General features: G+C 41.0%; 1 protein-coding gene across 1 annotated transcript in view; it reads left to right on the top strand.

Annotated features, from left to right (window-relative positions):
* The window catches only part of LOC308392093 (solute carrier family 23 member 2), an 80,275-nt gene that overhangs the window by 34,430 nt on the left and 33,620 nt on the right, over window positions 1-12,225 (top strand). Inside the window, exons 4-6 of the mRNA XM_080874958.1 lie at window positions 586-743; window positions 9,443-9,626; window positions 10,360-10,541. Of these exons, the coding sequence (XP_080731084.1) occupies window positions 586-743; window positions 9,443-9,626; window positions 10,360-10,541 (524 nt within the window). The remainder of the gene's footprint in view (window positions 1-585; window positions 744-9,442; window positions 9,627-10,359; window positions 10,542-12,225) is intronic.

Genomic DNA, 12,225 nt, shown 5'->3' on the forward strand with positions numbered 1-12,225 from the left:
CACTGATGGTGTTGTCAATGACATATAATGTGTTTTGTACTTGGCTGCAAGCAGCCTTAGTGAGTCCAGATATATGTCTGTGCATCACTCAAATTAGATTAAAGTGTGAGACATCTGAGACTGAACATATCCTGCCAGCCAGGCCGTTGTGTTTTGATGTAGCAGATACAAGATTGTTATTATTCTAGCTGACCACACTAGTTCTGAGTTACAAGAAATAGCCTTTGTCATAATGATTTAAAGCAAAGAAACACTGATATAGGGAAACTCTTATTGCTTACTGAGTAGAGAACATCAGATAAACTGGTATTACTGTTTTAGATTTAGACATTTCCTCAATTACACTTGGCATTTGATCTGTACGCAGATATTTTGAGATAATGACATCCAGTACAGTCTGGTATGAAATTAATTCTCATCTATGTCATTGCACATTGTGACTGTTTTTCAATAAAAAACAACAACACAGCAAGCATTAAAGTCAAATAAAAAGGAGTTTTATGAAGATAAAAACATAAATTAATCTGTATAAAAAGAAAATATGTTTAATCCTTTAAAATCTCTCTATTATTCCACTTTCTGCAGCATTACATTCTTGCTTTCGGTGGCATCATTGCAGTTCCACTGATCTTGGCTGAACCGCTCTGTATAAAGGACAACAACATTGCTAAAAGTCAGCTGATCTCCACCATATTCTTTGTGTCAGGATTGTGTACGCTGCTGCAGACGACTGTTGGAAACAGGTAACACCCTTTTATGATTTCAGTGAACCAAAGCAGACGAAGACACAAGAGTTCACACAAGAATTTCCACTTGTGTAATATCTTTTGGCACTAGCTTTGCAGTGCGCAAACTGAGACAATGCCCCACCTAAGAATGAGTGAGCGTTTTATTTGTTTGGCACACCTGATATTGGGGAAGCATTTCTTTGTTCAGTGAGGATTTTTGAGGATTAATATAAGTCTTCCTAAAACACATCCACAAAGGATCTAAAGTAACAGCCCAGCTCCTGTAGTGGTTCATGTGAACTTAAACTGTGGGTTAGTTTATTGTGGGAATCTCTAGAACAGCCGTCCCCAACCCCCGGGCCTTGGACCGGTACCGGTCCGTGAGTCGTTTGGTACCGGGCCGCGAGAGTTGAGGCTCAGGCGTGAAATGTATAGTTTTCAGGGTTTTTATCGGTTTTCAGCGTTATTTTGTTATTGTTTTTATCGTTTACTCTTGTGCAATACTTTTGTAAATAGTCAACGGTGCAATAGACTCAATACTTGAAATGTGCAATTCACTTGTATTTTTATTTTTATTCCTATTTATTCTATTTATCCCCTTCGTATATTTTATTTATATTGTCTCTGTATTTATATATATATGTGTGTGTGTATAACTCTGTAACTTCTGTCGGTGCTGTGCTTTTTTGGAAATCGAATTTCCCAGAGGAACCCACCCGAGGGATTAATAAAGTTCTATCTTATCTTATCTTATCTTATCTTACTCGGTTTTCCTGGGTCTTTTCACGTGTGTTATGAATAAATTTTCTTTTTTTCGGTACCAGTACTAGTTTTATTTTGTTGTATTTATCCGCGACACCTTAAAGGCCGGTCCATGAAAATATTGTCGGGCATAAACCGGTCCGTGGCGCAAAAAAGGTTGGGGACCGCTGCTCTAGAACATCTCATGTCAGTAGTAATTAATTGCCTAGCTAGGACACTTTCTGAAAGAGAACAACTTCACTTTTCAACACTTTGACATATCACTTTTTATTATGGTTATTATGATTCACAAACAAGAATAAAAACAGCAAATGATAGTTACATGTTTTGTTATTTTGCTGTTAGATATAAAAGTTACAATACCTTGCAAAGGCCAGGGGTTTGTTTTCTTCCAAGAACTCCACTGATTGGATTCCGATTTCTTTCTGAGTTTATTATAAGAGCCAGTTTTCTCATGCACATTCTTTTTCTTTAAGAATGTGGCGGTATGTGTCCTACATGTAGCATTCTCAAATCTTTTAGCGGCATCCTCAGTAGCAGAGTAGTTACTTAGTTAACAGATAATGATAGCTGATATGAAATTTATATCCAACAGGAAGAGTCTGTTAAATAAATAGCAGCATTGCCATTGGTAGAGCAATCAAATAAAACTGCTTGGGTGAAAAGGAGGATGTTTTTCATAGTGATGTGTCGGTCGTGAACGAAATGGCTCTAACAGCCGACTCTTTGAAGTGAATGACGCTGTCACTACCCGATCCTTACCAGAAACCCGATCGGTACCCCGCATGCGCGAAAGGTGTCTACTTCCGGTCGAAGCATTTTACGATAGTTACAGGTCAGAGTATCTGTTAAGATGTTAATAATAACAAGTATCTTTTAATGTCACGGTTCTGGGTCCGTTGGACCCAGTATTTTGAGTTTATTATGTTTTGGTTCACTTTTGCATCATGGATTATTCTTTGTTTCTCTGGTACTTTGTGTTTCAGTTATCTTGGTGTTTTGGATTGTTTCTCATTCTCTTGTTGTGATGTTTATTATTATTATTATTATTATTATTATTAGAGTTTCATGTTTCTATTATCCATGTTTTAGGAATGGTGGTTTCATGTATAGTACAGTTCCATGTTTCATTTTCTGTCTCTGTGTTGAGTCCATGTCTCTGAGTTGTGATTCATGTTTCCTGTTTTATTGTGAAAGTCTTTGTCTTATGTTAGTGTGTGCAGCTTTGTTCCCCATGTCTCGTTAGCCCTGATCTCTTCCAGCTGTGTCTCCCTTCTGTGGCCCATTTCCTCATTACTACCCTGTGTATTCCACCCTGCCTCATCTGTGTATCTACCATGTCTCACCCGTGTGTTCTTCCTGCTGTCCATCATCATTCTTCTCTGCTCATTCTCATTCAGGTTTGTGCTTTGTAGTTTTAGTTGTTTCCCAGTTTAGTTCAGTTCTCCGTGTTGCCGTTTGCCTCTCCTTTTGTGTTCAATAAATCACCTTTTACACCTTCACGACTGCCTGCGTGTGGATCCTCCTTTTCCTCCTCCACACGGCTCTTCTCACTTGCCGTGACATTTAAAATGTTTCCGATAATGAAACATTTAATATAATGTAGACAAAAACAAAAAAATAAAAAGATAGTGACAGATCGGGACTCCTAATCCTTACTGCGCATGTGCAAAGTCGGACCATACAAATCGGGTCTACCCAATCCGTACCGCGCATGTGCAGGGGTTTTCTTCTTCTTCTGTTCGTTTAATGGCAGTGTACTCCCAGTGTACGAGGATACCGCCACCTGCTGACTGAGCGAATGAACCCTATTGTAAACTGAATTAGCGTCATTACAAACGTGTGTTAAATTTGATTTAGTGATAATCGAGTGTGTTTATGCTTGTCTGTGTGGAGAGGATTGTTGCAAAAGTGATGATAATGTCCGCTATCACTGTCAATTGCCAGTAAACACTTCATCTGGTTGCTGAATCTTCACGTGACATATTATAAAGTCTGTATTATTAACTCTGTCATTAGGCACCATTCTTCTTATTTTACGGCGCTGTTGTTCAATCGGGGAACACTCTCTGTTGAGGAGAAAAGCAAAAATTTGTTGCGGATACGGGTTATCCATTGTTTAAATGTCCCGGTAGTCGAAAAGGAGGCAGAGCTGTTGAGAAATGCTAGGAGCTAACTGGGTGCTAACTGTATCATTCAAATATATTGAATGTCGCAATGTTGGCAAAGAGAGGAAGTGACGTAAGATTTGCACATGCGGGGTACAGATCGGGTTTCCGGTACGGATCGGGTAGTGACAGACGCAAGCCGGATCTTTATTGGGAGCCGTGGGTTGTTTTTTTTTCTTTCTCTCACCCTTTCTCTCGCACTTTTTTCCGCTTCACTCAGCACGCGAGTCTTGTGCTTTGTGCTGGGAAGAGGGGGGAGGGGCGGTAGTTACACTCACAGAACAGAGCCCGAGGGAAAGAGAGAGAAAGAGAGCCAGAAACACATTAGAAAGGTGTAGTGATCACCCACAACTATTTTCAGTTGCAGATGATAAAGGATTCAGAAAGTTTATTCATGCAGGCCCATATGACAGAGAATGTGCATCTTCTTTTGTTTTCATATTTTTTCATAATTATATTTAATTGTGTGTTTGCAGTGATTTGTGTTGTTTCACTTTAAATTTGTTTAAAAGGAAAATGATGAAAATTTAAATAGTTAAAAGTTGAAATGTGAATAGTTGGTTTTTGTATTATATGATTTATTTATTACATTTTATGTGGAGTGTATAAAAAAAACCCTGAAGCACATACAATTCACAACAGAAGTGCTCCAGGATGCTAGGGGCAGTGTTGAGCTTTTGTTACCTAGTGGCTACACAAGCCAGGAAGTACCAACGACTTGGTGTGTGGTAGTAACAGGTAAACATTTTTTAAAATTATTTGAATATATATGAATGCCTGTGTATAAATACACAAACAATACACACATGCTTTCAATTGTGTAATTTAAGTGATCTAGGTAGCTTTGGAAATTCAGTTAACGCTAGAAGTGTGTTTTGGAGTTTGTATGTGCTTTGTCTCTAGGGGCCACCATATATATATATATTTATATATATATAAATATATATATATATTTATATATATATATATATATATATATATATATATATTTATATATAAACATATATATATATATATATATGTAAAAAAAAACCTGTAGTTTTATATATATATATATATATATATATATATATATATATATATAAAACTACAGGTTTTTTTTTACATTAGTAATTCCTTTTGTGCATAATTTTATATAGTTGTTAATAATAAATAAATTAAAGCAACAAAACAACCTGAAGAGCCGGTTGGGAGCCGAAAGAGCCGGCTCTTTTTAGTGAGCCGAGCCGAAAGAGCCGGTTCTCTAAAAAGACCCGGAAATCCCATCACTAATTTTTCAGTTTAAGTTTCAATTTTATTTCTATAGCAGATTTAAAAGACCAAGGTACATCAAAGTGCTTCACACAAGAGCCGCATTTGCGGGGTTACAGCAATAGAGTGACGAAGAAAATACAGTTATCATTACGGAAAAGTTTCAGATAAGTGGTATGGCACAAACGCAAACTGAGTAAAAATTTTAAATCAAATTTGTTTCAAAGGCTAGCTTAAACAAGTGGGTTTTTAAACGTGATTCGAAGGATTGAATGGATTCCAACGCATTGACAGTTTTTATTATCGGGCTACAGAAAACTTAAAATGAGCTTTGCATATTAGCAAGATGGCGGCGCGCAAGATGGCGGCGCGCACGGGTGCAGCGGCTCTTAGCTCTCCAGTTTGGTGCTAATTTTTACTTTTAATGTGGATATTTTTGAATGTTTGCAACACCACCATCTCTTACAGTCGCCAGAACCTAATTGACCTAGGTTTTAAATATAGTTTGTCTGTTTCTGGCGACTATCAGCGAACACACAACATCCTGGTGGCGATAGCGAGACCGCCAGGGTCACCGTGGATGGTCTGCCCGCCCAGCAAGCGTAGAAGGCGACGGGGGAAAGAAAGCAGAAGAGGGGATGCCGGTCGGGCTCAGATGCTAGGCTACGCAAACATTCACACCGGCCAGCACTTCCGAGCCTTTTCCTATCGAACGCCAGATCCATCACCCACAAACTGGACGAATTGGAGCTACAGATAGCCAACACAAGCTTTGCACGTAACTGCAGCATTATTCTTATTACGGAGACGTGGCTTCACCCGCTGATTCCCGACGCTGCAGTCGAGTTAGCAGGCCCCACGCTACACCGGCATGACAGAAACAGCAACTCAGGTAAAAGCAGAGGAGGGGGGCCATGTGTTTACGTGCATAACGAGTGGTGTTGTAACAGCAGGATCATTCACACACACTGTTCTCCTGATTTGGAGGTTCTGGCAGTCTTGTGCAGACCTTTTTACATCCCGAGGGAGTTTACAGTAGTTATTGTGATAGCTGTTTATATACCGCCGGATGCTAACGTTAGCACGGCTCTCAGCCTCTTGCTCAACACCATAAACAAACAAAGCGACTTTAACAAAGCGTGCCTAAAGACTGTGCTTCCTAAATTTGTCCAGTTTGTGAACTTTGCTACGAGAGGAGAACACACTTTGGACCATGTCTATTCAAACATCAGGCATGCTTTCAGAGCGACACCCCTCCCCCACCTGGCTGGATCTGACCACCTCTGCATGTCCCTCACCCCCACCTACACCCCCCTGCTGAGAAAAACAAAGCCCCAGACAAAGACAATAAAAACCTGGCCTGAAGGAGCCCTTTCTCAACTGCAGGACTGCTTCTCAACAACTGTATGGGATTTATTCTCCAGCCACAACCTCCAGGAGTACACGGACACTGTACTCTCGTACATCAGGAACTGTGTTGACAATGTCACCGTCAACAAAAGGGTCAGGGTGTTTCCAAATCAAAAACCCTGGATGAATAGCGAAGTGCAATCCCTCCTAAAAAGCTGCAACACTGCCTTCAAGTCAGGGGACAGGGCTGCGTATAGGGCGGCCAGGGCAGACCTGAGTAGAGGCATCAGGAAAGCTAAGGCTGTCTATAGGAGGAGGATTGAAGATCACTTTGCTGACAACGACCCCAGAAAAATGTGGCAAGGGATCAATCACATTACCAACTGCAGAAGCAATAACCAGGCAACATCTAGGACTGATGCCTCACTGGCTGAGGATCTAAACCGTTTCTTCGCCCGCTTTGAGACGACCAGGCCCTCAGCTGCCACACCACTTCCACCCGCCCCCAGCACTGGCACACTAACACTTAGGGAGCATCAAGTGAGGTGTGTTCTAAGGTCAGTGAATCCCAGGAAGGCGGCAGGTCGTGATGGAATACATGGAAAGGTTCTCAGAGCATGTGCTGACGAACTGACCGGAGTCTTCACTAAAATCTTCAACCTTTCCTTGTCATCAAACACCGTCCCACCCTGCCTCAAAACCTCCACCATCATCCCCATCGGCAAGAAGACAGCTGTGGCCAGCCCAAATGACTACAGGCCTGTTGCACTTACGCCTGTAGTGATGAAGTGTTTTGAGAGACTGGTCTGTCAGCACATCAGGGCCGGTCTGCCTCCCACTCTGGACCCCCACCAATTTGCCTACAGGACAAATCGAACCACCGAGGACGCTATCTCCATAGTGCTCCGCACTGCGCTGAGTCACCTGGAGCACCGAGGAAGCTATGTGAGAATGCTCTTTCTGGACTTCAGCTCAGCATTCAATCATATCATCCCGGAGATCCTGGTCCAGAAACTGTCTCACCTGGGACTCTCCACCCCCATCTGCCTCTGGATCAAGGACTTCCTGACAAATAGACCACAGTCTGTCAGACTCGGCCCCCACCGGTCCAGCACCATCACACTCAGCACCGGGTCTCCACAAGGATGTGTTTTGAGTCCCCTCCTGTTTACGCTCTACACATCCGACTGCTCCCCTACCCATCTCTCAAACACCATCATAAAGTTCGCGGATGACACCACAGTGGTTGGACTCATCTCAAGGGGGGATGAGTCGGACTACAGAGATGAGGTCAACAGACTGAGTGAGTGGTGTTCAGTTAACAACCTCCAACTGAACACAACGAAAACTAAAGAACTTATCTTGGACTTCAGGAAGGGCAGAGCAGACCCGGCCCCACTTTACATTCACGGGAACTGTGTGGAGAGGGTACACTCCATGAGGTTTCTGGGCGTGCAGATCTCTGATGACCTCTCCTGGACTGCAAATACCACGGCGGTGGTTAAAAAGGCCCAGCAGCGTCTCCACTATCTGAGAGTCCTCAGGAGGAACAACCTGGAGGAGAGGCTGCTGGTGACATTTTACAGAGCCACCATAGAGAGCATCCTAACGTACGGCATAACAACATGGTATGCAGGGTGCTCAGCTGCGGACAGGAAAGTACTGCAGAGGGTCATCAACACAGCCCAGAAGATCACTGGCTGCTCTCTGCCCAGCCTGGAGGTCACTGCAAACTCTCGGTACCTCAGCAGAGCTGGCAACATCATCAAGGACTACTCTCACCCCAGCAACCAACTGTTTGAACTATTACCGTCAGGCCGACGGTACAGGTCACATAAAACCAGGACAAACAGATTCAGGGATAGCTTCTTTCCCAGAGCTATCACCGTAGTAAATAAGCACAAAAACAATTGAACCTATTCCATACCGTCACTGTCATTATATTATGCTGCTATTCATACTGTCATTATATTAATGATGCTATCCTGTATATATTGTACATACTATTGTTTGAGTACTTATGATTGTTTTTTTTGTACTTTTTATATTTTACATTTATATTTATTATTGAAACTTGCACCAAGGGAGTGGCACTCCAATTTCGTTGTACTCTGTACAATGACAATAAAGGCTATTCTATTCTATTCTATTCTATTCTATTCAGGTTACTGCCAGGACTTGCTGGGAAGTCCTACCAAGGAGGGGTTAACATTAATATCGCACTACAGCCAAATCCTTTGTTTAAAGAATGAACACTATGGGTGTATTTTATTTAGTTTGAAATTTTTTCTCTGGATGTTTGAATTAGTTTTAAACACAAACTGCATTCTCACTCTTCATTATGAGCATATGGCACGGGGAAAATAGGTACATAACTATGACACGAGTGTAGTCTAAACTAAGAGGAAAGAAATAACATTTGATTTCGTTCCCAAAAAATACATTACAGGACTCTGTAATAACAAAGCTTGACTACCCTTTGGCAGATTACAGTATAATAAAACCAATGGATTGTACACTATACTATACATTTGCAGATAGGTTTTACAAGCACTAACTGATTTGTAAAATGCTGTAAATTAAATTAAATCAGAAAAACACTGTCATATCATAGATAGACTAGAAAATAAACAAACGATTGATCGATACAGGTTGTCGTAAGCTCTATGCAGACAGGTACACATACCACCAAGTCAGATAATGATTGATGGGCTAAGGGAGGAAGACAGGATGAATTGAATGTCACATATTTTGACAAACTTGAAATATCAGGAAAGGGATTCCATTTGTGATAATCAACTGCCAATTCCTAAAGTGTCTAAATGAAGAATGAACCATGGTTCCTCCTCAGCTATAAATAATAAGTCCGCCTAATATGTGCAGCAATTTATTTTGACAGTTAAATGATTATGTGTGGAGAAAAACATCAGCATGATTATTGTCCATTTGCCACTTAAGGTTAAAGTTAACTTTTAGGCCAATCTTATGGATTGTTATTTCATGAGATTGATCTATATACGTATATACCTGTGTGAGAGAGTAAAATCAGTGTAGTTATTTTGAAAAATAAAAATTATCTTCAGGTTTGCTTTGAGTATACAAAGTCAAGCGTAATCAGAAGAGACTTTACATCATTTGGTCAAGTGACCTTTGACCTTTAACTTTAAAATTATTGACTTGCAGGTTACCAATCCTCCAGGGTGGCACATTCAGTTTCATCACACCAACCCTGGCAATTCTTGCATTACCCAAGTGGCAGTGTCCTGTGCCAAATGCACCTGTGAAACCATTGGTGCAGTTTCATAATGGCACCAGTCCGCTACAAATGGAAAATTCAGATGAGGTCTGGATGACAAGAATGCGTGAGGTATGTTCACTTGTGTGGTTAAAAAAACAAAACAAGGTGTGTGTGTGTGTGTGTGTGGGGGGGGGGGGTATAAATAAGCAAAGAAGTGAAAAATATGTTGTCAAGACTTAACATTTAAATGTGAAGTTGAATTCATTTTAAGTCCCTCGACAAACAGGAAAAAGGACAGTGTGAAGAACCCAACGAGAGAAAAGCTACATTAAGATAAGATAAGACTTTATTGATCCCACAATGGGGAAATTTCTGCGTCACCTCAGCTCGGGTACAGATATCAGAAGGAAATACAAAAATACAAATAAGTACAATCAATGAAGATAGATAGATAGATAGATAGATAGATATTTCTCATCAGAGGCTGCACAGTACATACTATTTAGAAACTGTGGCTAGCTGTCAATGTGAAGTTCTTTGTTAGCATGTGCTCAAATTACACAACTGCTTGAATTCTGCTATTTTTAAATCGCTAATAGACAGTCTGTTTCAATTTTATCTGTCCTAAATTTCAGATTTTGGGTCAAACCAGTGAAAATGTCAGACTTTTAACTTGAACAGTTTTTAGAGTTTCATGTTCTAAAACTGAGTTCTGCAAAAGGCCTAAAACTTAATTTTGAAAGGTTAAAGTCAAACGAAAGCATTATAATGGCAAAAGATGCACAGCATTTAATTTTAGATATGAAACCTTTATGTTGGCATAGGGAATGACATTACGTCCTTATTGTCTTATCTTCCACAGATCCAGGGAGCCATTCTGGTATCCTCTCTCCTTCAGCTCACACTAGGCTTATCTGGGCTGGTGGGCCTTGTGCTAAGATATATTGGTCCTCTGGCTATCGCTCCCACCATCAATCTCATTGGTCTGTCACTGTTTACTGAGGCTGGAAAGAAGTCTGGAGGCCACTGGGGAATAGCTGCTCTGTGAGTTAAAATCCTGATTAGCTTTATGTTGGAAAATATGTTGAAAGAAGTCTCTAAGCTCATCAGAAGTGTCTACCAGTCCTAATTCTGTCTTTATTATATCAAAGCATATAATTCTAACTGGACAGGAAACCCATATTCACACGTTGCTTTACTTGCCACTTGCCTCTATGGTTGCTGTCAAAAGACATAGACTCACCGTGGACCTGAATGTTTTGGTAATACTGAGCTTTCCATAATTCCTCTGAAGTGAATGCTTGCAAAGAAAGGTTTTATGTTCAAATTAGACAGAAATTAAGTTGACCATAGTTAACACAAGTATTGTTGGAGGAGTGAGGCTCAGGCATTCAACCCCAAATAAAACTATACCAGCTGTTAAGCACAGAGCTATAACAACGTACTGCAGTGTACCAGTGGAAATGGTACAAAACACAGTGGACTTAATAATTACAGTGGCAGACTACTTCAGAGTTCTTCATTATAGCTCGAAAGCATCAGTTGTAACTTAGATACAATTGGGTATTACAACAGGGCAATGACCCCAAGCACACATGGGCTGGTGTAATGAACTGGTTGTGAAATGGATAAACCAGGGTAATGGTAAGCTTTTGCAACACCTTTCTCAAAGTCTTAACCTTAAACTACAAAAATGTGAACAATGCTTGAAAGTCAGGCAAGAGCTACCAAAACCATCTGTGGAATATGCAACTTGCTAAAGGACATTTGATCAAATATTAGATGTAAGACAGATTTAAATGCATCACACATTTATATTTGAGCACTTTTTGTACATACAGTTCATAACTGTAAGTTTATAAGTTTCTTAAGTGTGCTTTCAGGAGTGTAGCTTGCAAATATCTGTTGCTGCCATCGGGCTGTCTCTCATTCCTTGCAATTCCATTAAATGTGCCAAGGGAGCGTTAGCTCACCTCTGAGTGGGGGGCCTCCACATGTTAGCCTATCTACATGATTGGTGGGTCAGAGTACGTGCAGAGATGCAGCTGGCTCTGTCTGTGTTAAACATCCAAGCTCTGGGTTTCTCTGTGAAATTTCAGAGGAGCTTCCTAACCTCAAACCTGCAGAACATTTTCCTCAGGCTGGAAATATCTTTGATTTTTCCTTTTTTTGTTTGCCAGTGGCTACATTTGATTGTGACACATTTCAAAATGATCTTAAAGATGGTATCTGTCATTGTCATAGTGCCACTCACACTGTTAAAAATGATGTTACAGTTCTGTACTCTTTCTCACTGTGGGCATTGTATCACCTTTAGTTGAGGGTGACAATAACCACACCTTCTATGCTAGCTCTCTGCCCCTGAAGGGAGTCCAGGATGCTGCACCAGTGCTCTCAGACTCGGAGGATGTCACTTTCCAAGGTGGTATGCACAGATGTCTCTGTGCAATGGTGCATCGATGAGAAGAGTCTGAAATGCAGTGCAGCATGAGCCACATACCAGTGCTTACCAGCACTCAAGCATTTTCTGTCTCTTAAGAGCCACCCATGTTACAGGCCATCTGAGGCTCTTCTCTCTGGAAGCACTCTTTGTAGAAGCTCAGGTATGGGATATATTTGGCCAGGCGGAAGTAGATCTTATTGCCTCCAGGGCGAACACTCTCTCCTTCTGTTCTATGCCATACCTGGCAAAGAACAAATACCCGCTCTACCTATGAGAGCAAGTCAC

The sequence above is a fragment of the Rhamphochromis sp. 'chilingali' genome, assembly GCF_963969265.1.
Source record: "Rhamphochromis sp. 'chilingali' genome assembly, chromosome: 2".
NCBI lineage: Eukaryota > Metazoa > Chordata > Actinopteri > Cichliformes > Cichlidae > Rhamphochromis > Rhamphochromis sp. 'chilingali'.